Here is a 24196-nt window from a genome sequence, read left to right on the forward strand (position 1 = left end):
CTAACTTTAGCTCATTGATTTTCCTCTCAAGTCACCAAGGTGCCAGGGTTCAGTATCACTTCATGAGGTAAAAATAACACCTATGAAACATCACTCAGGCTTTATCCTGCACTGCACAAATACCGTGATAATAACTAATGCAAAGTTATCGAGTATGAACCTCAATGAATTTCTGACTATTGACATTCTGTGTTTTTAGCAGACAATATTCCCCTGGATTACTTTTAAAACTGGAGAAAAAATATGAATCTAATGGTCTGAATTTAGAAGGAGCACCCATTGTGATGTTTACAGCACATAATGTGAGCGGGCATTGGAGGAAAACATATTTATTTTGAAAAAACTGCCGTCAGCAGTGCCTGGTTACTGACCCGGGTGCAATTGTTGGCCTTAGGCTCCAACTCGGTGACCTTGGTGATCTGCTTGAGGAAGTCCGACTCCTGCATCCCCGGCTGGGAGCCGCGCCTCTTGAACTGCGCCCGCGGGTTGGCCAGGATCACCTGGAGGTTCACTGCGAAGCCTGGAGGAGAGAGAAGAGGGAGGAAGGTAAAGGTAAAGGAGGGTGCTGAGGTTAGCCAGCATGAATTAAAAGCACATTATGAGTCTATTACAATCACAGCAGAAAATGAGTGAGTGCATTAGTGTGTCTAATGACTAATGATATGGCTGATATTATATTAATTTACCACAGGGGTCTGCCATTCTCCTGCGATAATTGTACTTACTATACATGAGAAGAAGGGAAGCACGAGACAGTCGGGGGTAAATCAGGTTGCTAAGGGTGCCGGTGTGTGTGTGTCTTGTAGCAGAGGAGAGGTGGAGATTAATTGCTGGCTTGCAACCAGATTTAATCAACCTGATTAGAAAAATTGGATGCAGTGCGAGAAAATCTGACACGGCATAATTACTCTGAAAGCAAAGAGATATTAGCTGTCCTGCAACCAGAAATACGTTTGAAGGTTGAAAAGAGGATCTGATTGAGGGACCAGTCTGCACAATTATTCTCCACAACTCACAAATATCCACCTTTTCACTCCAGTCCATACACAAGAGCTGTGGCTGACCCCTTCTTCTGCTGTGCTTAACCTTGTCCTCATCAACATGTGTGTAAGGGAACACATCATTCACACATCTGATGTGCTGTCCGACCCTGAGGGCAGAGGTCTGAATGCGACACGTGATGTGCCTCTTTTTACATCTTTTTGCCTCCAACTCCAGCTGACTCAGAGATGGAGCTGTGGATCATGGTTGGAAATAAAAACTGCAGACTTATAAAAAAAAAAGACATATGAGCTGAAAGTGCAGGGTTAATTATAAATTGTTACCAGCCTGTCATTATACAAGGCTTTTCAGAGTTTTATCATGTGAAGTGTCTCTCTCTGCCTCGCAAAGAGGTTTGCCCTCTATTCTTCTGTCGGTAATCCGCAGGTTATCAGTGTTATTGCATGAAGCAATTTTGCATTTCTATTAACTGTTGCTCTTGACATTCAGGACTCTTTCCTCTGTGAATCTCTCTCAAATTATATTGGAAACAGAAAACTGATGATTGTCAGACCTAAAGCTTGCAAATGCTGGTAGCTGGCTCAAAGTTTAATATGACTGAATTGAACTGTGTTGCATTTGTGTGCATGTGATGCTCCTGGCAGTGCACCGTCTCCCTCAACATCTTCAGAGTTAATAGCTCGATAGTTAATTACTCCTTCATTCAGAGTTTCCTAGTGCCACAACATAATCAGCTGTTAATCTTTGAGAGGATGTGCTTTCTGGATGTGTTTTTATATAGTGGTGCTAAACCAAAGTCAAGACAAGAAGGCAGCACACACACACCTGTGCCAGACAAGGGTTGAGAAATGTATCCTGGCTATGTCAAACAACATGCTTACATTTCACTTAGTGGTCTTCATTGGAGCACAAGTAACGATCCTTTTCTATCCCAAGCCGACCATCAAGGAAAGACACTCACATTCTGATGTGGGAACAGATGATGTAGGACTTCTGATCAAAACATTTAGTTTTTCAAAGGTACTGGCTGATTTATGAAACTTGATGTTGATTTTGTTTGGTCATTTTGGTTCTTTGTATTGTATTTGAAGTTATTTGCTATTTGAAATGTTCAGCAAATATGTACTTTGAGCCTAAAGCGTATATCAGGAGCCTGTGCCACGCAGCCATTATGAATTATGCATCAAATCAATTTCAGAACTTTAAGCTTTTTTAATATCTTCCCCACTATGCGATCGGGGACCAAACATGTTCTCTAGATGAAACTGCAAATTGTACTTGTTCATTGCTAGTGTAGACACCAAGAAGACACTAAAAATAGCTTCTACTCTGTTAGAGATTTCCTGAGGGAGAATCCCCAGAACCTCGTCACATTTTCCCACATTTTAAACGCTTCCTACGCTCATGTTTTCAGGCATAAGGAGCCCACACATGAAGCCACCACAGTCACCCTGCAGCCGACGTCCATCGTCCTCAAAAATGGCACAATACGTCACAGATACCACAACACATATTGGTGTCGAGGCTGTTCTCAAAGGGGAAAATTATGTATTTATTTTATTTGGAAATGTTAAACTATAAATCCATTAATTACTTCTCATTACTCCTTATCTGTCTGGACTGTCAATTTCCACAATGAGCTGTCCAGAGGTAACATACAGTGATCATTACAGTTTCTCTTCCTCTGTGGCATTTCCCTTTAAGACCCCACATGGCAGCCAGTATACCGCAACTGGGCTGAAAACAAATCCCACCAGCACCTCCTCTCCCTCATGCTGCCTCCAGAGTCACTGTCTCAGTCCTCCCGCAGAGTCAGTAATAAGAAAGATACCGACAAACCTGAAAGAGTCTAAAAATCGGTATACAGTAGGTCAAGTTGAAATTATTTACACAGCTGCAGCGCAGTTAATTATTCATTCATAAAAACATGTTTTTAATTATACAATTTAAAAACAAATTATAAAAAATGACCATTAAAATCAACGAAAAACAAAAATGATTTGGTCAAAGTCGAAGAGTCATTTTCTGCACATTCCCTTGCTCATTAGCTTAATTACCAAGTAAAATCACACTGGTAGCAGCTCACATTGTGTATTGTTCTCACTGAGACCGTCAGGCCATTTTTACTGAGGTCAATTCTCACAATCTACAAGATCTTCCTTCTCAAGCTATGAATGCAAGACCATTTGTAGGCTGTGAAAGAGCTTCGTTGATAGAAGATCATTAGTCGCAGTACTGTGCTTTAAGCAGGGAGTTGATTAGCCTAGCTGAGCATAACCTAGCAGGGGGTAAAGTGCCTGGCTCTCTGTCAGCTTCAAAACCCCCTCCAAAGACAACTACAACTCACTAATTAACACGTTCTGTTGCGTTTGTTTCATCCTCATGGAAACTCTAATGTGAAAGCACATTACACATTTCTGGATGGACGAATAACCTGAGATACTTCTAGCATTTAACTCCCTCAACAAAATGTATTCCATTAGTATCTGTGCATTGACTAACCAATGAGATACAACTTTATCATTATATTTCAAGAGTTTTTTAAAAAAAAGAATTTGAATGGAGCCAGGCATTCCTATTACGTACAGTCTTTAACTAATCACAGCACACACAACATGCCTAACCGCTGTCGTACCTGTCGTAACCTTAAAATAAAGCAGCTTAGTTTAATTTCAGACCGCAGATCTGTTTTGCATGAAGAAACAAGCTGTCACTCCTCACAAGCTTTGCGAACACCTGTATTTCCCTCTTCACAGTACATAAAGACATTTAATCAGTGGTGCTAATCATATTTTTTTTTTTTTATTAAACACACCTGTTGTAATTTTTTCTTCCACTAAAACAGATGTTCATTAGTATTACTATAATTACTGCTAAAAGTACTGCAAAGGTGTAAACATTTTAGCAAGAGATATCACTTGTCCAGCCTGAGAAAGCTGCAGAAATCTGCTGAAAAGGAAATTAAAGTGAAACAATCACAGTCTTGCTTTTTTTCAGGGGTAACATATTGATATTTTCCTATATACTGAAACCTGCACTCATGGCTTCCCCATTGGTAAATGTTTTAAAATGTGAAACTATTCCTCTAAAAGTGGAAGGCATGCCTGAGCAAACACGGATGTTCTTTCCTTCATTTTCAGTGTTTGGCCAGAACCTAAAGTCTAGGATTTCAGAGCCCTGACACTGCACGAAGCCTTTTTAAAATGATATACGCTTTTTTTTTTTTTGCGAGCATTATGTTAGTTATTAAAAAATCAAGCTGACTCAGTGTCGAGTTAATATTCATACAAGCTGAAAATAAGTGGCTGCCTGGATGTTCAGAAGAACACAGAAAATCCAAGAACCGCAGTGTAGGCCTATTTAAAGTGTGTGTAATTCATAGTAAATGGGCACGGCCATTAAATGCCCCATCAAGGCATGAAAAATGGAAGTTAGTTATGTTTTAAGCAGAGCAGTATTTTTCCAGGGTTTGCTGAAGTTATTCCAGTTCAGAGCGTGACCGGAGAATAGTTCCAGAAATGTCTGCAATCCTCTGTGCACAAGGTCTCGACATAAATTACTGAATATTTATTTATGGAGATCGTTAGTGGGTGGCACGCCTTGGCAATCAGCGCATTAGTGTGGGAATTCACCCCAAATAATTCACCATCCTTCCTTCCTCTCCGTTCCCCATCTCCCTTGTGGCTGAGCAGCATTTTTCTAGGCTGCAGCTGTCCTGAGGCCCTGACACACGGCCGGCAGACAGCCGTCCTCTGAGTAATGTGAGTGTCAGCTGGGGTCACACACAGAGAGAAACTGTAGACATGCAAATGGCTCTGCTCATCATCTCTCTATAGGCTTCACTTTGCGGTGTTTCAGAACAGGTCAGCCATCGCAAACACGGCCTCGCCCTTCATCCTGCACTCGCCCACACAAAGAGTCACTGAAGTACACACCAGGGTGAGACTGGGAGCCATTTTAAGGACTCAAACAGACGCGATGTTTATAGATTGGCGGTTATGCTTTTTACTTTAGCCAACAGTTTGAAGCTTTGAAGCTTCGTCCATAATGTCGACATTGAAATTCTAAATCAACATTTGTATCCGGCACTGCATTTGTATGTACAATTGTTGACTGTTAAGTCTAATATCCAGGTCCTCAACTATCGATGCTAGCTTGGACCTAAACACCAACCCCAAGCATCGGTATTTGATGATCAGGGGATGAGACAGAATGATAACCATCTTTCTCCACCTTTAACAGGGCAGTGTAGCAGCAGTCTAAGGATGCTGATACATCACCAATGTCGGGGCTGTTGATTGTCTGTGCCCACAGTTGTGTCCTGACAGTTGGTCCTTGTCGACGACTTTTTGACCGTTTGAGTGTGTAGAGTAGGTGGAAGAGCTTGTCAGTAAGAGAAATCACTCGGAAAAAGCCTTGCCTCTTGGCCATATTTTTGATTCTATGTAAATGAGAGTGGTGCTTCTTTTTCATAACAACAGTTTGTTTCTGCAAGTCTTACGTTTTTTTTCTTTTTAAATGACGAATACGACCACTGATGCCTGGTTTGGAGACTCATTTCCTCTCTGCGGTGCGTTCAAGTGCAGCTTTTTGGCTGAGACGATGCCGACATGAGGTGATGCAACAGTCAGCCCTTGTTTCTGCAAGTTCTTTGACATTGTTTTGCTGCATTTGAACCATAACAGCTCAATAAGCAAAAAAGAGCACATTAACAAATAATCTATTTTGGCTCTAACACGATTACAGGAAAATACTGAAGTTGGAAGGAAAGAAGAGACCATATTATGTACTTGCGTTGGATCACTCTATTCAATTGAGTTTTGGTTTTGAGATTTTGCTTTGTCATTTATTTTTTTTAGGGTTAACCTTGAAATCTGACAATACACATTCAAGGCTTCATTCAAAAGCCTCACTAGAAGCTTTGAATGATCACTACATTTCAATTGGCAATTTTAGGTAAGTTTCTTGTTATTTTTAAAGTTAAGAAAAAAAGTTACACTTACAAGTTTTCTCCACGCCTGAAGCAAACCCCTGCAATGGCACAATGCCTTACACATACACAAAGCCACATACAGACCCTGATATAATACCATTTGTAAGGTTACTCTGGTATCAGGCGTATTACTGCTGTGTTTGCGATACTGTAGGCTAATCGCAGAGATAAATGCAGCTCAGGTGGAGCAGACAGATATGAGAGCAATTACAAGATAGACATCTTCTACCCTGCAGCCAGCCTTCTGCGATATGGAGATCAGGGCTTATCTGAGCCCCGTTTGCCCAAGAGGCTATCGTCCAGGCTCTGCACTAACTTTGTCCCACTTCCCACTCCCGACCTACTCTCGCTGACCTATATGACTATATGCATCATTAAATGCTACATTATCCTTTTTGGAGAAAGAAGACTTTCATCAGAGAGAGTGAGCGAGATTAGAGTTTACTGTGTGAGCTCACCGCCTGTGGGGTCCCATAACTACTGAACTATACCTGTGTTTTCCCTGGAGACTGAATATAGTTCCTCAACTGTACTTCATGTGGTCAAAATAGACCCTGTCTGCACTGGGGTGGTTCTTTCTGATAGCCATGACTGAATTATATGAGCAGAATTACAGTAATTAACTCACACATTTGACTTTATTCAGTATATTAAGCCACTAACATCAATATCAGGACAAGCTTACGGGTGAACTACAGAAATAAATCTTTGCTTCAGTCATTTCAGAAGGACTTGGTTTTCTCAAGTGGAGGTAGGCTGCTGGAGAGATGATGAGCTCTTTCACTAAACACTAACACAATGATATTGGGTAAAGGCAGGTATTAGGCAGTCAGAAAGTGACATCACTTTATGACAAAATCATAGACGGCGGAACCGGGGGCGGGTAACTTTTGTAATCTGACAAACTATTTTATATGAATAAAAGTTGTATCTGTGTTTTTACGAGCCAAACAATACTAGTTACCACATACCTTCACTCACTCTCACCAACTGCTTCCGATAAAAAACTCCCACTGACTGCTGTATTTTAATTTGAAATTAGTGTGCATTGTTTATCAGCTACGTCATGTGTGAGCGTCGTCGCGAGCTAACGGCGGGCACCTGCCAAACCGTTGGCTGCGACAACGAAGAGACAGAAGTCGATATCTAATTTTTATTCTTTTTTTTTTAATTTATTTATTTATTTTACCAATAAACAGGCAAAACAAAATGAGCAAACTACTCCAGCTTCCACTGTGGCCTCGACAACAGACCCGGAGCGTCCATCTCCACCACGGACTCCGACGACCTGCCAAGCCCCGGTTAGCGGCTCTCCTCCGGCTTCAAGCCAAGCTACCGACGGCCACTGTACAAGTGAGTGCTGCGGGAGGGGTCTCACAAAGCCTCATCAACCTCACGGCCCTGCTGTTTGACTTCGACAGTCTGCTTTCACAGTTGAGCATGTCGCCAGACACCATAAAAACATCAAGGATTCAAACCAAAGCTGAAAAACATCAGTAAGGGATATAGGTGAAGCAATGAATGCCATCCCTGTGGCCAAAGAGCTTCAGTCAGAAGTGCACAAACTGTTGAAACTGTTTTTCACGATCCCAGTCACTACAGCATCAGCTGAAAGATTTTTCTCAACACTTCGCCGTATCAAAACATACCTGCGTTCAACTACGACACAGAGAAGGCTTAATGACTTGATGTACAACACACACCAGGATGTTCTGGCACAAGTGGACATGACTGCTGTTACAAAGGAATACATCCAGCAAAATGAGCGACTCACACTGGCCTTCGGGAAGTTCAAGGACCACTAATGTAAGTCAGTTTTTTTTTTGTTTTTTACATAACCTACATGTCATTTTCTGTGGTATGGCTGCAGTAGGCGCAGGCCTGTTGTGTTGCTTACTTTTCATTTAACTGCGCAGCTGCGCTAGTTTTGTTGTTGTTGTTGTTGGTGTGTGTGTGTGTGTGTGTGTGTGTGTGTGTGTGTGTGTGTGTGTGTGTGTGTGCGCCTGTATGAGCCTTGACTTGTGATGATAACGACTATGATGTTGATTTAGATTCAAGGCAGCAAGATGAGTTTTGGTTGTGGACTGGACTGGATGTACCTTGTTGTTTGCTATAGTTTCATCTGTGCATTTATATGTAAATAGGCTTGGCCTGTTGTGTGTGTGAATGTCAGAGTGGGATAAGAGGTGTTCATCATGCCTGTACTGTAGATGTGACTGTGTGGTGTTGGATTAAAAAAAAGTGCTCTGCAAGGTTATTTGATACATAAGTAATATTGCATATTCCTTCCATGGACAAATAATATGTATATGCTGTCCAGCCCAATTCTTATCTTAATTAACTTCATATTAGAGCTATGAGAATCAAACGTGGGACAATACATAATAAGCATCTGATCTGGAAGGAAAACAGGCTGAGAGAAGAATAGACAAAACGATGAAATGAGATAGAAAACAATGCCTGGCATGGTCTCTCGCGCTTTATTGATTTGCCTTATTGTAGTGTAACCTGAAGCTCTAGCAGCCTGAGGGGATCACTCTGTTGTGCTCTAGGTTTACATGCGAGTATGCAATCAATTTTTATTTTTGTTTCCTCCGTTTATTCATCCCCTCGCCCCATCTGTGTTCCATCCCGTCGCCCTGTGATTCATTTTCAGTTCAGGGGCTGAGATGAAACACAAACGAGTTTACCTCCGGGGCAGAAACAGATAGGGGCGAGCTCAGCAACCACGGTGTTTCGACAATAAAATCATAAGCCAGCAATAAATTAACCATTTACGCAAGCTCGATCAGCTGGTGATGTAACGCTGCAGTGACAGGGCTTCTCTTCTTGTTTCAATGAAGACAAAGACGAATGAAAATCCTAGAGACATGTCCCAGTACCACCCATACAGTTTGATTGACAGGTCACCACTGAGATGTGTGGTCCAAAAACACCTCGGTACCTCGCTCCAACTGAGACAACGTCAAGCAGAAGCCAACAGCTTCATCTAGGGGTGATTACAGCACGTGCTGGGTCCAGGAAAGACTGAAGTTGATTCAGAAACAGTCCACACTTCTCTCAGAAGACCGTAAATGACTCATTTTCCACTAGAACTGTCTGTTCTGCTTTTCAAGTTAAGGAATAAATCCAAATCCAGGCTTTCATACGTCTCTTCAGAAGCCAAAGGAAGACATTACTGACACTATGTCCTTATCTTCTCATACTCAGAGAATGAAATACGAACTCGAAAAACAAGAGATGGACTGGTTAATAGGGTTTCAAAATCATGGTATTTCTCAGGAATTCTTCCCTGAGTCTGGTTCTTTTATCCCAAGAAAAATCCCTGTCTAACCCAAAAAATTAAGTGTGTGTATCTGCCTCTGTTGATGAAGGTTCTCCGTCATCCAGGTCATGGTAAATCTTAAGTGCTGTATCGTAGGCAACTGGACGTGTTTCAGTTTCTTGAAGACGTTTCACCTCTCATCCAAGAGACTTATTCATTTCTAACCAACTGGAGGGGAGTTGGCTGGCTTTTAAACACTGTGTGGGAGTGTCCTTACAGAGTCGATGAGGACAAGTGTGAGCTCCCAGTTTCACCCACATGAAGGCCCAACCAGCCTTCATGTGGGTTGCTATGGCTAGGTGAGCCCAGGTGTGAATGGTTGACAAGCTGTCTGGGGAGGGCACTCAGTGCAGCACTGTAGGCGGGTGATAAGTAACGCTGAAGGCCACCTCCTCTGTTCAGAGACGGACATGGATGGATTCTTTTACTCCTCTTTCAAACCATCTGTCCTCTCTGGCCAAGATGTTGACATTGTTGTCCTCAAAGGAATGGTTTATTCCTTCAGATGTAAGCGGACAGCAGAGCCTTGACTTTAGGAGTTGGCCCTCCGAGGTTGTGCCAATTCATTTGCAGAAGTTGTTTTGTTTCCCCAATGCACAATCCTTGCCATCCTGGCTGCATTGAACAACATAAACTGCATTACTCTGTTTATATCTCTGTGTTCTGTCCTTAGGATGGACAAGTTTCTGCCTCAGTGTGTTGATAGATGCCTCTACATTCACACACTGATGGCACACTATTGCACGTTCATGCACGTGCTGAAATAAAGACACTTTCTCCGAAGCTCATTAATGCTACCGCACAACCGTCTCTGCTAAAACAACAGTCTGATCTTGAAATGCCACAATTATGTTACAATAACAGCTCAACATTTTACCTCCAGTGTTGTCTTCCAGTTTCTTTTTGTGCTAAAATGCTGTGAGGCAAACGAGATTTTAGAGTGAACAAAGTGGAAATCTGCAAACCAAAATAATATGCAAGACTTTCAACAAGGGGCTTAATCAGACATGGAGGATGAAGGCTCCTTCCCCAACCAGAGTGCAGAGCAGCAATCAAATGCTGCGGCATCGAGTGAAACAGAACCTAACTTCAAACTGTACACCACACTGCTGTTATAAGTGCATGCAGAATGGGACAGATTTGTCTTCTCTGGCCCTTCACACTGCCTCAGGATGAATAGTGAAGATGATCACAGCGACTTTGAATCTTGTTTTACTACAACATAATATAAACATTGTTTGATGACATGAAAAAAGTACCAAGGTGATCATTGGAGTTTTCCTTGTTGCTCACGATGTTCTTTGTAGTTTGTAGCGATTGTGTACTGCTACAAACTGTAGCTGCCCACAATTTGCTCAGGGAGCCATGCAGCTAGTGCCCCTATTGGCTGACTCAGCCCCAATCCCGGCAAAAGCACAAAGGTGGGTTTTTCACTGGGATTGGTGTCTTACCACACCTATTCAAATCAAGTGTTGTCTTTAACATTAGGCAGTCCGTCTTGCTTATTGTATCAATGTTCCTACCTCCCCCTGCATTTCATTTTTGTCAGTGTGTCTTTATGTCCATCACATGTTGTGAAACTGTGACCGTGCCAGGTGTTTGTGGCCTCAGGTACAGTCTGCGTCTAACTTGGTGAGATTCGTTCCAGCGCGTCACATTAGCAGAGCCAAAAACTGTCGAATTAGAGTGCATTTTATTGTTATGATAAACACTGTGACTAAGTGACTAAACGGTACAAATAAGAGGTTAAGATGCGCAACATTTATTCTTTATCCGCTTCATTTATATTTTGCTAGAAGAGACATACATTTGGCTAATGTCTGTATCCCCTGATTAGCTGCTTCTGTTCCGGTCTACTGCTGCACCAGTACTCCAGTGCAGGAGGACGGGTCTGTACCCGTTTCTGCACTCTGTCGATATCCTCCTCTCTGCTCCTCTCATCTCACCATCTCAGGAGCAGCGTAAACAGTGGGGTTACTGAGGGTTAAACACTTCTATGTCCTATCTGAGGGAACACTCCTGAGGCACAAGTACCACTTCAGCAAAGGTACAATGTCTTTGTGTTCGTCTGTTTGCGCACGAACGCACCTTATATTTTTGTGTTTGCTGAGAACATAGATATACATGCATATACACAATCGCCCTGTTTTGCAAAGATGCTTCCTCTGAAAACTGCGTGTGCGTGCCTATCAGCTGAAGTGCCGGCAGGTGCGTGCTTGTGTGCCCTCAACCAGATGCGTGATTTAGTAATTGCGTGCGTCAGTGTGTGCGCACATGTCTATAATCACACACACACACACATGCACACACGCACACACCGAGGTGAACAGTGCTCCACGCCATCATTGTCCAGGCTCCATTGGGTCTGGCTAAATGAGACAGAGCAATAGATGGGAGGCTTTAGTGATCTGCTAACAATACAGCGCTGTATAACACAATACTATAAGGACACGCACTGGCACTCACTCAGCACTCTGCAGACACCCCATTGTAAATCCTATGAATAATAATTTAAGAGTGAATAAAGTTCGGGCCTCTCGCTCGGCACAGCCATTGTTGTTCTTGCAGAATTTAAAGCGAAAAAAAATGCCTCATAATACAGCCACAGCAGTAAATCTTTGCGTTGCAAAATGACAGTGTAATTATACAGCACAGCGTAAAAGTAAGGCTGATAATTACAGCCAGTGCGTGTGTGCATGTGTGTGTGTGAGAGTGTGAGAGAGAGAGAGAGATTAGGTGGAATGGGATGGCTTGAAGGGGGATGGAGGGATGAGATCTTGGGCCGTGGTGGAGCAGGAAAGGTGGAGGAGAGAAAAAAAGAGGTTCGCTCTTGTTATCATGCTTTAATTAACCCTGATCCCCGGGACAGACCTGTGTGTGTGTGTGTGTGTGTGTGTGGAGAGAGTGTGAGTGCATGTGCTCCGCGGCAGCGCCCTCCGCCATGTCCACATATGTGTTTGGAATGAAAAGCACGCAGTTGTCGCTTGTATCTTAGATAAAACAACACCTCTACATTTAATTGTATTTATTAACAGCTAACGTCTCCAGCAGATGTCTAAATGCACTGATGTCTGTGTGGGTGAGGTGGAATTAGGAGTGACAGCCCATTATTATTTGGTCAGCGTGATAAATTATTCCCTCTTTGGAGTCCTGAATGCTCCTTCGATTGGATTGTTCTCCGGAGATATGCAGATGTAAATAGATTTATGGAGATGTTTGCTGAGAATCTACTCTCCATTAGAACCGTAATAGCCACAAGACAAATTTGGACTCACACATACGAGACACATGAAGCATGTGCTGCATTCGTCAGCTATACTTACTATTTGTTTTTATTTCATAGTATTTTAATAAATATTGGACTTAGTGGAAAAAAGATGTTACTGAAATAAACTTTCCAGTGTCTGACAAGTTTGTCATGCACTTTTCTGAGTACATTTTAGCAAAGACCTACTTCTTATGAGGTCGGACAGTTCAGTCATAAACTCTTTCAGCATCGAGCTTTTAGGAAAATTGAGATGGATGAGAGCAGCCCATCTGGGTACTTTGCTCTTGCGTCGTGCCATTGACCCTCATGGGTGAAAACGGCCCCTCTAATTTAACTGGTGGTTAATGCTGAGGTCTTTGCTAATTTAATAGCACAACATTAGACTACAGTATTGCTTTTTAGGGGTTGATGAGTGTCCTCTCGGTCTGACCTCAATCAACGTGGACGCACACACGCACGCACACACACACACACACACACTACTACCTTAATGAATGTCTCGGTGATGTATTTCTGTCGTCTGTCATTTTTTTGTCAGTCATCAAGACACTTTATTTGGCTGTTTTATTATCCGTCCAGTATTACTGTTGACTAATTACATCTCTGTGGCAGAGCTGAATCACTGCCGCTGCTTTTATAGCTATTTGTGCTAAAGAAGAGACTCTGCTACGAGCAGAGAGGAGTGGAAAAGGTTGGATTTAGCCAAACTTCCTGTTTTACTTATAGCTTTTTATGAGCTTCATTACTAGAGAGTAGATCAGCTCAATTAATGTGAATTATGAATGTCTCTGGAGTGGACAGACTGTTAAACCAAACTCCATTATAAAAGCATGTTCTTTATGGCATGGTCACATTTTTTACCATGAAAACTGTAGTTAAACCCTTTACTATTTTCGGGTTTGATTTGATCTACATGCACAATTCACATGGACGTCATTTACACAATGATATCATGAACTAACCTGTGATTAATTAATGAATTGCTATAGACACTTATTGTCTGGCCAGATCATAGAGGTTGCTATTTTCTATCCTCTCTGCGGATGCCATGAACCCGCAGATTTCCTCTTTACTGTCCTACATTCGTCTTGTAAGTAAAGACTTTTTTGTTTTTTGATGTGCAAAATGCCATACAATCGCTTTTAAGGAATGGTGCTACTAGGTTTCTTTTCCTCAATTTGGTGCTGGCACTTTTGCACACTTGCACACACCTTTTTTCATTGTGGCCAAACTGTGTAATTACAACATCAGGCGATGCACTGTGGCCCAAAATTACTTTTTCCCATAAGCTTACATTGTGAAAGAAGCATCTATAAAACGGTGTGCTCTTTGGGCCCCACAACACGCGAAATTCTGGTATCAATGAACAGCTTTCATAGGAATGAATGGGGCTCCGTCTCCAGCACTGTATCCAGGTTTTAATGATACGTTGCTTTTGCAGTGTTTGTGTAGTGTCATACGCCTGCTCTCATCAATTGCGAAATGATCATAAATACAATGAAAGTTTCAACATTGTAACATGGGCTTGCAAGACTACTGCAAACACTGGAGTTATTTCAGAGAGCAAAAGTATTAACAGCAGGACCAGAGAATATCAAATGAAACTGTTACATCGGGGTCAAGTCCTTAAATATAAAATTAGACTTCAGAGCTACCTTAAGTGACGACATGATGTCGACACCTGTCAGTATCGATAGAAGTCTCTGTTGCATACAGTATGTACTGAGCAGACTGAGTCGACCCATAAACTGGTGAGTTTCCTGAAACCTCAGACTTTCTTTTTGAGACTACTGGGTTCTTTTAGTTCTGATCCCCATCTAATCTGCATCTTTTCAGAATAGTTTTATTCAACTCTCTGCAATCCTGCTTTGTGATTTATCTCAGGAATAAACAATCAAGCAAAGTAGCACTGAAGCTGCCGTGTGGAGGAGTAACAGTCAGGATATGAATTGGAAAGATCCGATCTCATTTTCTAGTAAATGAATCCATGAATAAACAGAGGCTCAATAGAAAAAGCTGTCCGATCTCTTCAGGTAAACTCATAGAACGACAGGGCAGCGTTTTGTTTCCTGTTTGTTCTCTGCGCTGATGAAAGTCGGCAGGCCAAAATGGTCCAGTTGACTGTAACTGTTCTGTAATCAGTGAACTGATCAATGAAATCCTCCCATGTTTCTACAAGGTGGAGAGCTAAACTGAGGAACCATTTCATTTTCACCAGGATGCCATGAGCTTTCTCCAAACATTGGCTGTAACTCACCAGGTTTTTACCTTGATGTTCTACTCAGTCCAGATACGTTATTAAACAGTCTTCCTGTGTTAAAAACAATTAAGGATAAGTAACAAAGATACAGGGGGTAACTAGACATGCATCATCTATTAAATAGATTCAGCACCAGTCATCCATTTAGTCTTGAAAGAAGCAAGTAAAGCTTGCTTGTAAAGCACCTTATTAAGCCTCATTATTTCCAGTTTGGATTAAGAAAAATTATGTCATCCTTCTGCCAAACCTTTTATTCCATAAAGTTGGGGCATAACACCTCATATTTCACGCTCCATGGCTGAGTGTTTCTCCTCATGATGAGTAATGAGTCGATTTTTGTGTGTGTGTGTGTGTGTGTGTGTGTGGAATACACCTATTTCCGTATTACAATCATTAATGAATCAAATGTGTTCTTTAAATGTGATGGCAATCTACGAACGTTATGAAACCACATGAGTGATGGAGTGGAGTGTTTGATATTTGAAAGGTCAGAGGTGAACCACAATCATCAGAATCAACCTCTGGAGATCTTTCCAGAGTAATTTACGTTAAAGTCATGCCAAAAACAAATATGCTGATGACTGCATTGTGAGAAGTCTCCATGGATTTCTGATTAAAGACATTCTTATGATTTTAAAAAAATATATCTGCAATTGCTTTTATTAACAAAGTGAGCAGCAGTAATTCCATATCTCATTGGAGCTGTTCCTTACCTGCCATGTCAGTGGCGAACGGTCGGTCCGGTCTCCAGCCGGTGTACCAGCCGACAACTTTACCTCCGGACACTAGGGGGCGCTCATACGCCCTGCCGCCTACAAATCCCACAGGCCAAACAGACACACCTCGCGTACTGCGCATCTGCAGAGAAGAGAAATACACAACTGCATTAACTCAAGCTAAGCATGTACAGATACATCGTTTTTCAAACATTCAAACGTCGGACAATGCAGTTCAGCAGAAAGAAACGAGAGATACCCCCATGCAGCCAGTACAGGGCAAGTCATCACAGATTAAAAAAAGATATTGTATAATAGCGCACACCAGAAAGGATTGACACATCTTGCAGCAGTTACATTAAAAACAAAAAGGAGCGAACAATGTGTTTTGCATGCAGCTTTGTAAGATTTGCTCTGTGACTAATTACCAACAGGTGTTTCCTTAAATAATCAGGTGCTGAGCCACAGAGAATCCAACCAAGTCACATTCAAAAACACAGACACACCGATACAAATCAGCAAACAATATGCAACAGCCTTCAGGCTAGTCCAGCAGACTGGTGGTTTTTGCATTAAGTCTTGTATACAAGGAACTGAAAACTGACAGCTGTGTTATTTGCCAACAGCAGGAAGACAATCTGCTCTGACCTCCTCCTCTGTAATGGTTAAAAGTCTGTTTTTGCTGTGGTAACAGGGTTTTGCAGCTTTTCCCTGCCATTACAAGATAATGGCAGGGAAAAGCTGCAAAACCCAAGCTGAACCCCACAGATGGCAAATTAATGTGAAGTCAATGTGGAGAGCATCACACCTAACAGAGAGTTGTAATGGTTGTAGTAAACTCTCAGTGGACTTTTTTAAAGCTGGTTTTGTTATTATGTTTTTCGAGAGTAGATATATATATTTTTTTCATCATCTTTCAACTTTCTGTGCACTTCTCTTACTAATTTGTTATTGAAAACATAAGGTTGCTCAAAAACTACAGGAGGCAGCATACCTGCTAACTGCGGCTCGCTATACTCTTTGCTGTAGCTATCTTGTGGGGACCAGCTGCTGCAAAGCTAAGTGACCCTTTTAGCTGATGGGAGTCCGCCTGCAAACTCAGATGAAGGGGGGAGGCACAGTGGTCAACTGGGCTCACTTGATCGGCTCAGCCACCTCACAGTAAACAAAACTGAACACTAGACCGGGACTGAACACAGCCTCACAGAGCACATGACAGGTTCAGACAGGAAAGGTGATCAGCAATCAGTTTTCTTTTCTGCCGCAGCACAAGCTCAGCAAAAGCAAACTGGACGTGAAGTCTGAGAAGAAAAAGAAAGTCAGTGAATCTGCTGGTGACGCTGATCGTGAAGTGAATTACTTGTGTGTCAGTCTGTGTGAGTGATTAGAGATCTTTAATTTCATATGAAATGTGGGTGAGAGCAGCATGCAGGGAGTCTGTAGCTAACTGAATAGAGGACTAAATGAAACTGTGCTGTGCGGAGCTGCCTTCCATTTTCACAGTGAATGAATTTGCACACAGCCAGAAGCAGTGCGACGAGAAATGAGACGGAGAGGAGAGCGAGATAAAAGACAGGGGGTGTGGGGGGGATGGACTGTGTGAGGACGGCTGAGTTTCTGTGATGAAGTATGAGACATCTGTATCCTGGCGTTGTGTGTGTGGATGCATATGTGTGTGTGTGTGTGTGTGTGTGAGAGAGATTCTATTTTCCAGCCCTGGCCACCCCGAAGCCCGTTCACTCAGACACTGCTCCTCATCGCTCACCCAAACAGCCTCCAGCCAGTCGCTCATGACAAAACAACAGAACAAAACCAAATCAGTAAGCAGCACTGCATTACTGTGCCCAGATATCACACTGAGTGCTGGCTTTTAAAGCCACGGGAAACCAAGTGTAGGTATAGCGCAGCATACAGAGAGATTTACAGTCCTGTTGCAAACTTGAGGAACTTGTGGAGGAGGAGACCAAGAGCATGAGCACACAGCGTGGTTGAGAATATAACACGGCCCATAAAAAAATACAAAAAACAGCTAAGATTTTACTAAGACTTAAATGTTTTAATTGGTTAACATTTTTGCAATGTCTTTCTAGCTACATGAAGGAATCAAAAACCAATGACAGCCCAGTGAGTATCCAATCAGGTGAAGAAAATGTTTGTGTTGATGAATAGAGAAGGGACGAGCTGTCAGTCTGCCATTGACAACCTCATTAAAGGATGTCTGCCTCAAGCAAGCGCATATCGAACCTCGCCAGAGTTCAGTGACGGAGGCAGAACTGTAGACGGAGTGGCGAGGGAAGAATGACACAGTGTATGTGAACACACAGCACAAAGGCACTGCTGACTGTGGTGCTGGCCACTAACAGATGTAACATATGTTAATCACTATGCAAATGTACATTAACAACATTAACCAGAAAATGTTAGTTAGTGGAGCCACAGACCTGAAATCGGTACCCGATTCACAATGTGAAACGATCCATCCTCGTACCTACAGGCTGCACGCCATTCAAGAGTGCTGGTGCGCCTCTTAAAACATAAAGGCTGGGAAAAGAGTTTATAAGAAGTGTTATCTGTCAGCCAGCAGCAGCTGCAGCCACCTAATTGTCAGCTGACAAAACAAACAACAATAAAGGCCTTCGGGGCAAAAGCCATGGTATCTTAGATGCTTGACAGCATGGACAGTTCTGCTCATTACATAAACTTAAGATAAGCCTGACTGACATCGATCAGACCTGCTTTTTGTTTGTATGGTTTGCAGAGTTTCCCCACAAATACAGTGAACTTGGGGCAGGCCGCCCATGTATACTAACAGCCACCCAGGTCTATATGGTGACCCCTTTAACCATTTTATAGGTTTTAGGCAGTTTTATATCTGATGCCAATCATGCAAGATGAAAAGAGAGACACTCTCTGTTATAACGTCCCTTTTTCGTAAACGCACTGATTATGATGTGACCCCTCCTTTTTAATGCAGACTGCTTGTGCCGTTGTTTTGTACAAACTTGCATGTGCACCTGGCTGTTGCGTTGTCGTTGAGGGCACACTGGTTTCGATCGGCTACATAATTAACAAGAAGCTTCATCCACACGCGGCGGAACAATAAAAAAAAATGGCAGGTGTGTTATTTGGTCTACTTTATACAACTCACTGCTGGCGGAAAACATTGCTGGTAGAGAGAAAGCAGAAAGGAGAGATAAGCCAGAGTGTGTGCATTAAGGAGGACAAAATAAAGCAACACTATGTAGGACTGCTGAGCTATTCTGAAGACAGGTAGTTGATGTTTGAGTTTCAGGTTGCTTCCCCTCCATCCCAGACCTCCTCCTTTTACAGACACGTTACTCCTCATACTATTTCACCTGACTTCCTCCTTTGCTGCTGTTATAATTACTACGACCACCAGACCGCACCTATCACCAAACATAAATATGGGCCTGAATAAGCTGCTTCGATGGTCAACCTATATGCTCATTTTCATGGGCTGGTTGTTTCATATTGTGAATGAATGGGTTCAAACATTTTCAGATGTTAATTATTATGTTCAACACATCGCTTCATGATGTGGACTGCATATCGTGAAGAATATTACGTTTCTTCACCATTGACAAACTGTCAGTGAATGAAAAAAAACCCATCACCTCCTGTGTGCGAAGAGCTACTCGGAGTTAAATGTAAAAGCTTTGATGAGCTGACTGGATCAGCCCTTTGTTTTAAGGCAGTGAGACAAGGAACGGGAAACGGATATTTATTCATATCAAACTGTCACGGATAATAACTGTAATTATTCATCTTCACGAGCTGCAGTGACTTTATCTATGGATCCTGCACCTTCAGAGATGTGGTGAGCATCTCTCCTCCCCCCTTTTTATTTCTCTCCTTCTTTTCCATTGCTTTTGTCCCGCACCCCAACAACTTCTGTATCAGGGCCCCCTGAGTGACGTCAGCAGCTTTGAAGCCCATTTCCCCGTTAATACCGTGGCCCCTTGAGTCTGCCTGCGTGACGCTAAAACCTTTCGCCCCGTCATTTCTCTTTTGCTGCTGTCTGCCTTTCTCTCTCAGGTCATTTTTCAAAGACTCCTCTGCTTAATAAAAAAAAAAAAACAGATGAAAAGAAAATGTGAGGAAGAAGAAAGGGAGGCTGGCTGTGCGTGTCGGTCGTTCCCAGATCATTCCTGGAGTACGATCGTTATTTTGGCTTAGTGGTTAAGTCCTATTTTGACTGCTAATGATCCCCCAGGTTCGAATGCTGCGCCTCAGAGTGAGCTTAGTGTGGTTCACACATTATTAGAGAGTTGGAACGGAAATGGGGTCCAATTGGTGTGCAAAGATATTCAGAGGAGTACCTGTGTGTGCAGGGGCCCCCAAGTCTGTAACATTTGATCTGTAACATGATCTGCACCACAACACGGTGAAATACATACATTATTTTTGAGGCATAAATACACTGAGAAATATCTGTCTTTGTTGTCTTTGGTCTTTGGCTCTTTCAAAAGCACATTCAAGGAGTTCTGACAAGCAGCTGCTGCTCTCTGAAGTTTCTCTGCAGTGAAGGAAAAAACACGACTGTTTACATCCTCTAGAAGGTCATGTCTCCTAGATGAAATCATTGCCTAATAAACATCTACGTTGAAAAAAAAACATAAACGTTCATAAACAGCTGAGGGGTTTCACTTTTAGTCCAAAAAAGTAATAACGTGTTTAATTTGCGCAAGTTCGGGACTGTCAATTTATAGATATATTCCTGAATTCATGAGTTCTGAAGCTTCACCTTTTACACTGTCCTGCTTTTAGGCTCAATCCCATCTCCAAATTTTTTCCCCTACCCTTTGTTGTCAAGTGCCCCCATGCCCCCTCAGAACAGAGAGCCATGGTGCAGAGGCTGAAATCTCCACCCTGTGAAAGGAGACATCCCTTCAAACCCCTCATATTTCGTCAGTTGTCATCAATGGTACTTTTGTGGGCTGGATTTTTCCAATATGTTGTCTCCAACTGTGAAGATGTCTCCTTGAAATCCTGCTATTATCGATGCCGTTTATCTGACGGAGGTAGAAGGAGCATGGCCCCTCTTATCACTTCACCTCTCTTATTTTAAATGTTCAGAGCAACTTTAAAGGTCCCATATGGCAGAAAATGAAGTTTCTTTGTTATCTTTTACTGTAAAGATTTGTTTTCCCTCTACATAAATATATCCTTCTACAATACAGAATCGAAAAGCTCAGTCCACAGAGACCAGCACAGAGCCCGTGAACAGACACTGTCCCTTTAAATGAGGACTTCTGTAAGGTTGTGACATCACATCTATACAGTCACCACACCACGGCCACCGAGTGGCTATGTTTTTTAAAAAACAATGGCAGAGCTGACTGGAGACATGATGGGCGGAGTCTGCTCAGACTGGGATTTTCAATGGTAGGGGGTTTAAATGACATGTTTAGACGGAGGGTGAATATAGGTGCTGCAGCAAGAGACAGCATGTGAAATATGATGTGTTCCATGAACATCAACGCATGTAAACATTTTCTAGAAGAAACCCAAACTACAAGAATAAACCTGATATTGAGCATGGAATGGGACCCGTAGGAGTGGGCAACTGATTTTGTTGATTTTAGACCAAATCATTCATAGTCTGAAAAAATCTGAGGGAGAGACGACTGACGGCTCACTGAGTAGTTCATTCCACCAATTAGATGCAGGAAGGGTTCAGGCAGATGTCTGACTGAAGGAGTGAGATGTCAATAATCCATTGCACAGCTTAGTTAAAATGACACCCAGACAAATGCCTGTTGAGCGTCTCCAGACTGCGTTAAATGAGAGAGCTGAGAGCTGTGGGCTGCCAGCACCAGGCTATATCAACAGCACATTATGCTGCTGCTTACCGTACTTGTTGTTTTTTATAGCTTTCATTTGTCCATTATGACTGGACTGTGGCCAGGCTCCACACTGAGTCTGTCTATCTGGGGTGGCAGTGTCATTAGCCTAACACTCAGGACCTCTCAAATCTTCACGTTAGAGCGTCTGAGGTTAAAAAATCATAACTAAATGACAAGTTAATCTTTGCCCCGACATAAAGAGCAAGTATTTGACAGATGATCAGAGGATGTGCGAGTTCTGTGTCAGTTTAATCAAACACAACCTTTTAACAACTCAATGTTATAATATGCAATATGTAAAATGCAAAGTTATATTAAATCAGCTCTGGAGACACTTTTAATCGGATATCAGAATGTTACTGAACTACACCCCAGACCCAAGTGGCAGCTCACCACAGATGTTGTCTCCGGTTTCATTTTCAACATCCGTGCAGGTTGTCTTTTCAACAACAACTCAAAGTCAAGATACATGCTGGGAGCCAAACAAAGATGTGGGGTGACAGCGTTTCAACAGATGGTACATTATTCTGCTCGGTGGCGACTGCTTTGGTACATGCTGGTTCTCATGCCACCATCTGCAGACTACTGCCGGCACAGGAAAAGGCTGTTACTCAAACTTGTGGCCTCTACTGTATTTAGGTTGCCTGAGCATACAGTACATACTGTTTTTACAGCAGCTACCTGCCTGGCAGGGACAATGAAAAATACATCAAATGATGTGACAAAAACAGACGCAGGGAGAATTGAAAAGATAAAAGAAGAGGAGCTCGGTTAAAGCAGTTACAGTCGGGTATGACCAGTTATTGAGAATAGTCTGAAGTTTTTCTGTAGACTTCCTGATGGTTCCATTAACCCGGTTTGTTAACAGTAACCAGCCCAGTCACCAGTACCGAATGCTGGTATTTTATGTATCTGCAAACCATGGATGTATTCAAATTTGTACACTTTTGTTAACATTTCTAACTTCCTTGTCATATCACATTCACATGAAATGTACTCGAGGTTACTTCCGTGTCAGGAGATGGAGGTACAGGTGTTTGTTCGACAGCTGGGCGAGCCTGGTCAGCCAAACACAATCTTTTCCTGACCCTAAAAGAGTCTCAGACCATAAGCACAACAACATATCCAGGGTTTTTAGAGACCTTCATTGCCAACATTTATTCTGACAGCTGGGTTGCCACAACAGCAGTCTTCAGTCTGGTGTGAATGGGGTTCCTGAACAAGGTTAAGTTCAGCCATTTTTCAGACAAGAGCTTTTTATATAAATGAACACAATGGTTATTATGTCTGCATGCTGCAACGAGTATTGTAATTATCTCCAGTAATGAACCTAAGAGCTGAATGATGAGAGTGGAGGCAGCAGCATTTCTATAAATGACACACATGAGGACAATTGCTTCCACTATCCTCCTTTCACATTTTTGCAAAAAGCTGCTTTTAGAAGCCACATCAGTTCCAGGTTGACTATAAAACATCTCATATACAATTCTGATACAGCCAGATGCCAAGATGTTTCAACCCAGTGACCCTGACACAATAGATATATGCACATTATTATAATCCATCTGTGGATCTTCACAATGGCAGGATTTTTTTTCATTTTCTTTTCTTCAAATTTGCATTAGGCACCAATTAGAGTTAATAGAAGTGCCGTTGCATCGCATTAAAGGGCAACTGTAGTGTAGCCATGGATAATTTAATAGACTCAGTCCCCCAGCACAATACTGCATCGAGACTTGGTCAGACCAGAAAGCGGCAGTGAAGTTATGCTGTCACTTAGCATGCCAAAGCTAGCTAATGGTACAAATAAATTCCACACCATATTCAAGGGTTATCGCCTTTTTTGGCAAAGTATGCGTACACATATGAGAAATCTCACTCAGTTGTGACAAGAGATTACATTTAAGCTAGTAAGGTAACTCTGACTCTGACGACCCTACTGGGGTCATACAGAATAATGAATGTGCTACATTTCCTAACTTGTCTTAACCAGTAAATGAAGTTGAATGTTCTGTGATATTTTCTGAAACCAGGTTGAGTTGGTGTGTAAGAACGGAGGCTACAGGCAGCTACAGAGTGCTTTTTACTGAGAATGGTTTGAAGTTTCAGAGGGTGTAAGTGACTGACTTGTGTGAAGAACAGAGTGAATCTCTTCAGACGACTTTGTCTCATAGAAATCACATTCACATCCTACCAGTTCGCAAAAGGAGGCACATTTTGAAAGAAACTATTTTTAGCAGCACATTGAGGAAACATAATTAACTAATCTGCCAAGTTGCAAAGATGTTGATAATCATTTTATCTGCAAAATGCTCACTGATGTTGTTTTCCAACAATATCCACGCTGGCAGCCTTAGCCTCCTCTTGGGTTTCAGGTCACAGAAATATTGAAATCTTGTTTAAATGTTGTCCAAAGAGACTTCAAGCACACAATGTTATTTACGTCATTGATGAATGCAATATTTTCATAACATGATGTTAAAAGAAGGCATAGCACAAAAAAGAATCATTTCCACTGGACATAATCTGGCCAGCAATTATGTTTCCTCTCGCAATGTAACTGACAAAACAAATTAATAGCAGGAATCTGTGCGATCAAACAAATGGCCAGCAGCGGCAGAAGTGAGAAAAATGTGAAAGCTGATCCCGGTAAACAGATAAACAGATGGATAAACAGAAAGGGAACACAGAAAGATAAACAGCCATTAGATTTCACATCGGGAGATGAGGACTTATTGAATTTACCTTCCAGACTTTTGCTGCTG

The 24196-nt window shown here is 42.2% G+C and overlaps 2 protein-coding genes across 6 annotated transcripts in view; one reads left to right on the forward strand and one right to left on the reverse strand.

Annotated features, from left to right (window-relative positions):
• Window positions 1–24196, reverse strand: part of b3gat2 (beta-1,3-glucuronyltransferase 2 (glucuronosyltransferase S)) — a 67653-nt gene that overhangs the window by 13069 nt on the left and 30388 nt on the right. For all 3 annotated transcript variants that reach the window (XM_037123016.1, XM_037123015.1, XM_037123017.1), the window contains 2 exons: window positions 15562–15706; window positions 372–520 (listed from right to left, as the gene is read on the reverse strand). In XM_037123016.1, coding sequence (XP_036978911.1) covers window positions 372–520; window positions 15562–15706 — 294 coding nt within the window. The remainder of the gene's footprint in view (window positions 1–371; window positions 521–15561; window positions 15707–24196) is intronic.
• Window positions 7042–24196, forward strand: part of ogfrl1 (opioid growth factor receptor-like 1) — a 62957-nt gene continuing 45802 nt past the window's right edge. For 2 of the 3 annotated variants that reach the window (XM_037123011.1, XM_037123008.1), the window contains exon 1: window positions 7044–7801. Coding sequence is in view for 1 of the 3 variants with exons in the window: in XM_037123007.1 (XP_036978902.1) it covers window positions 7757–7801 (45 nt within the window). In the remaining 2 variants the exon portion in view is untranslated. Of the gene's footprint in view, window positions 7802–24196 lie in introns of all 3 variants that reach the window. The other variant, XM_037123007.1, reaches the window with a different exon arrangement.

Source organism: Acanthopagrus latus, chromosome 15 (genome assembly GCF_904848185.1).
Source record: "Acanthopagrus latus isolate v.2019 chromosome 15, fAcaLat1.1, whole genome shotgun sequence".
NCBI classification, from domain to species: domain Eukaryota; kingdom Metazoa; phylum Chordata; class Actinopteri; order Spariformes; family Sparidae; genus Acanthopagrus; species Acanthopagrus latus.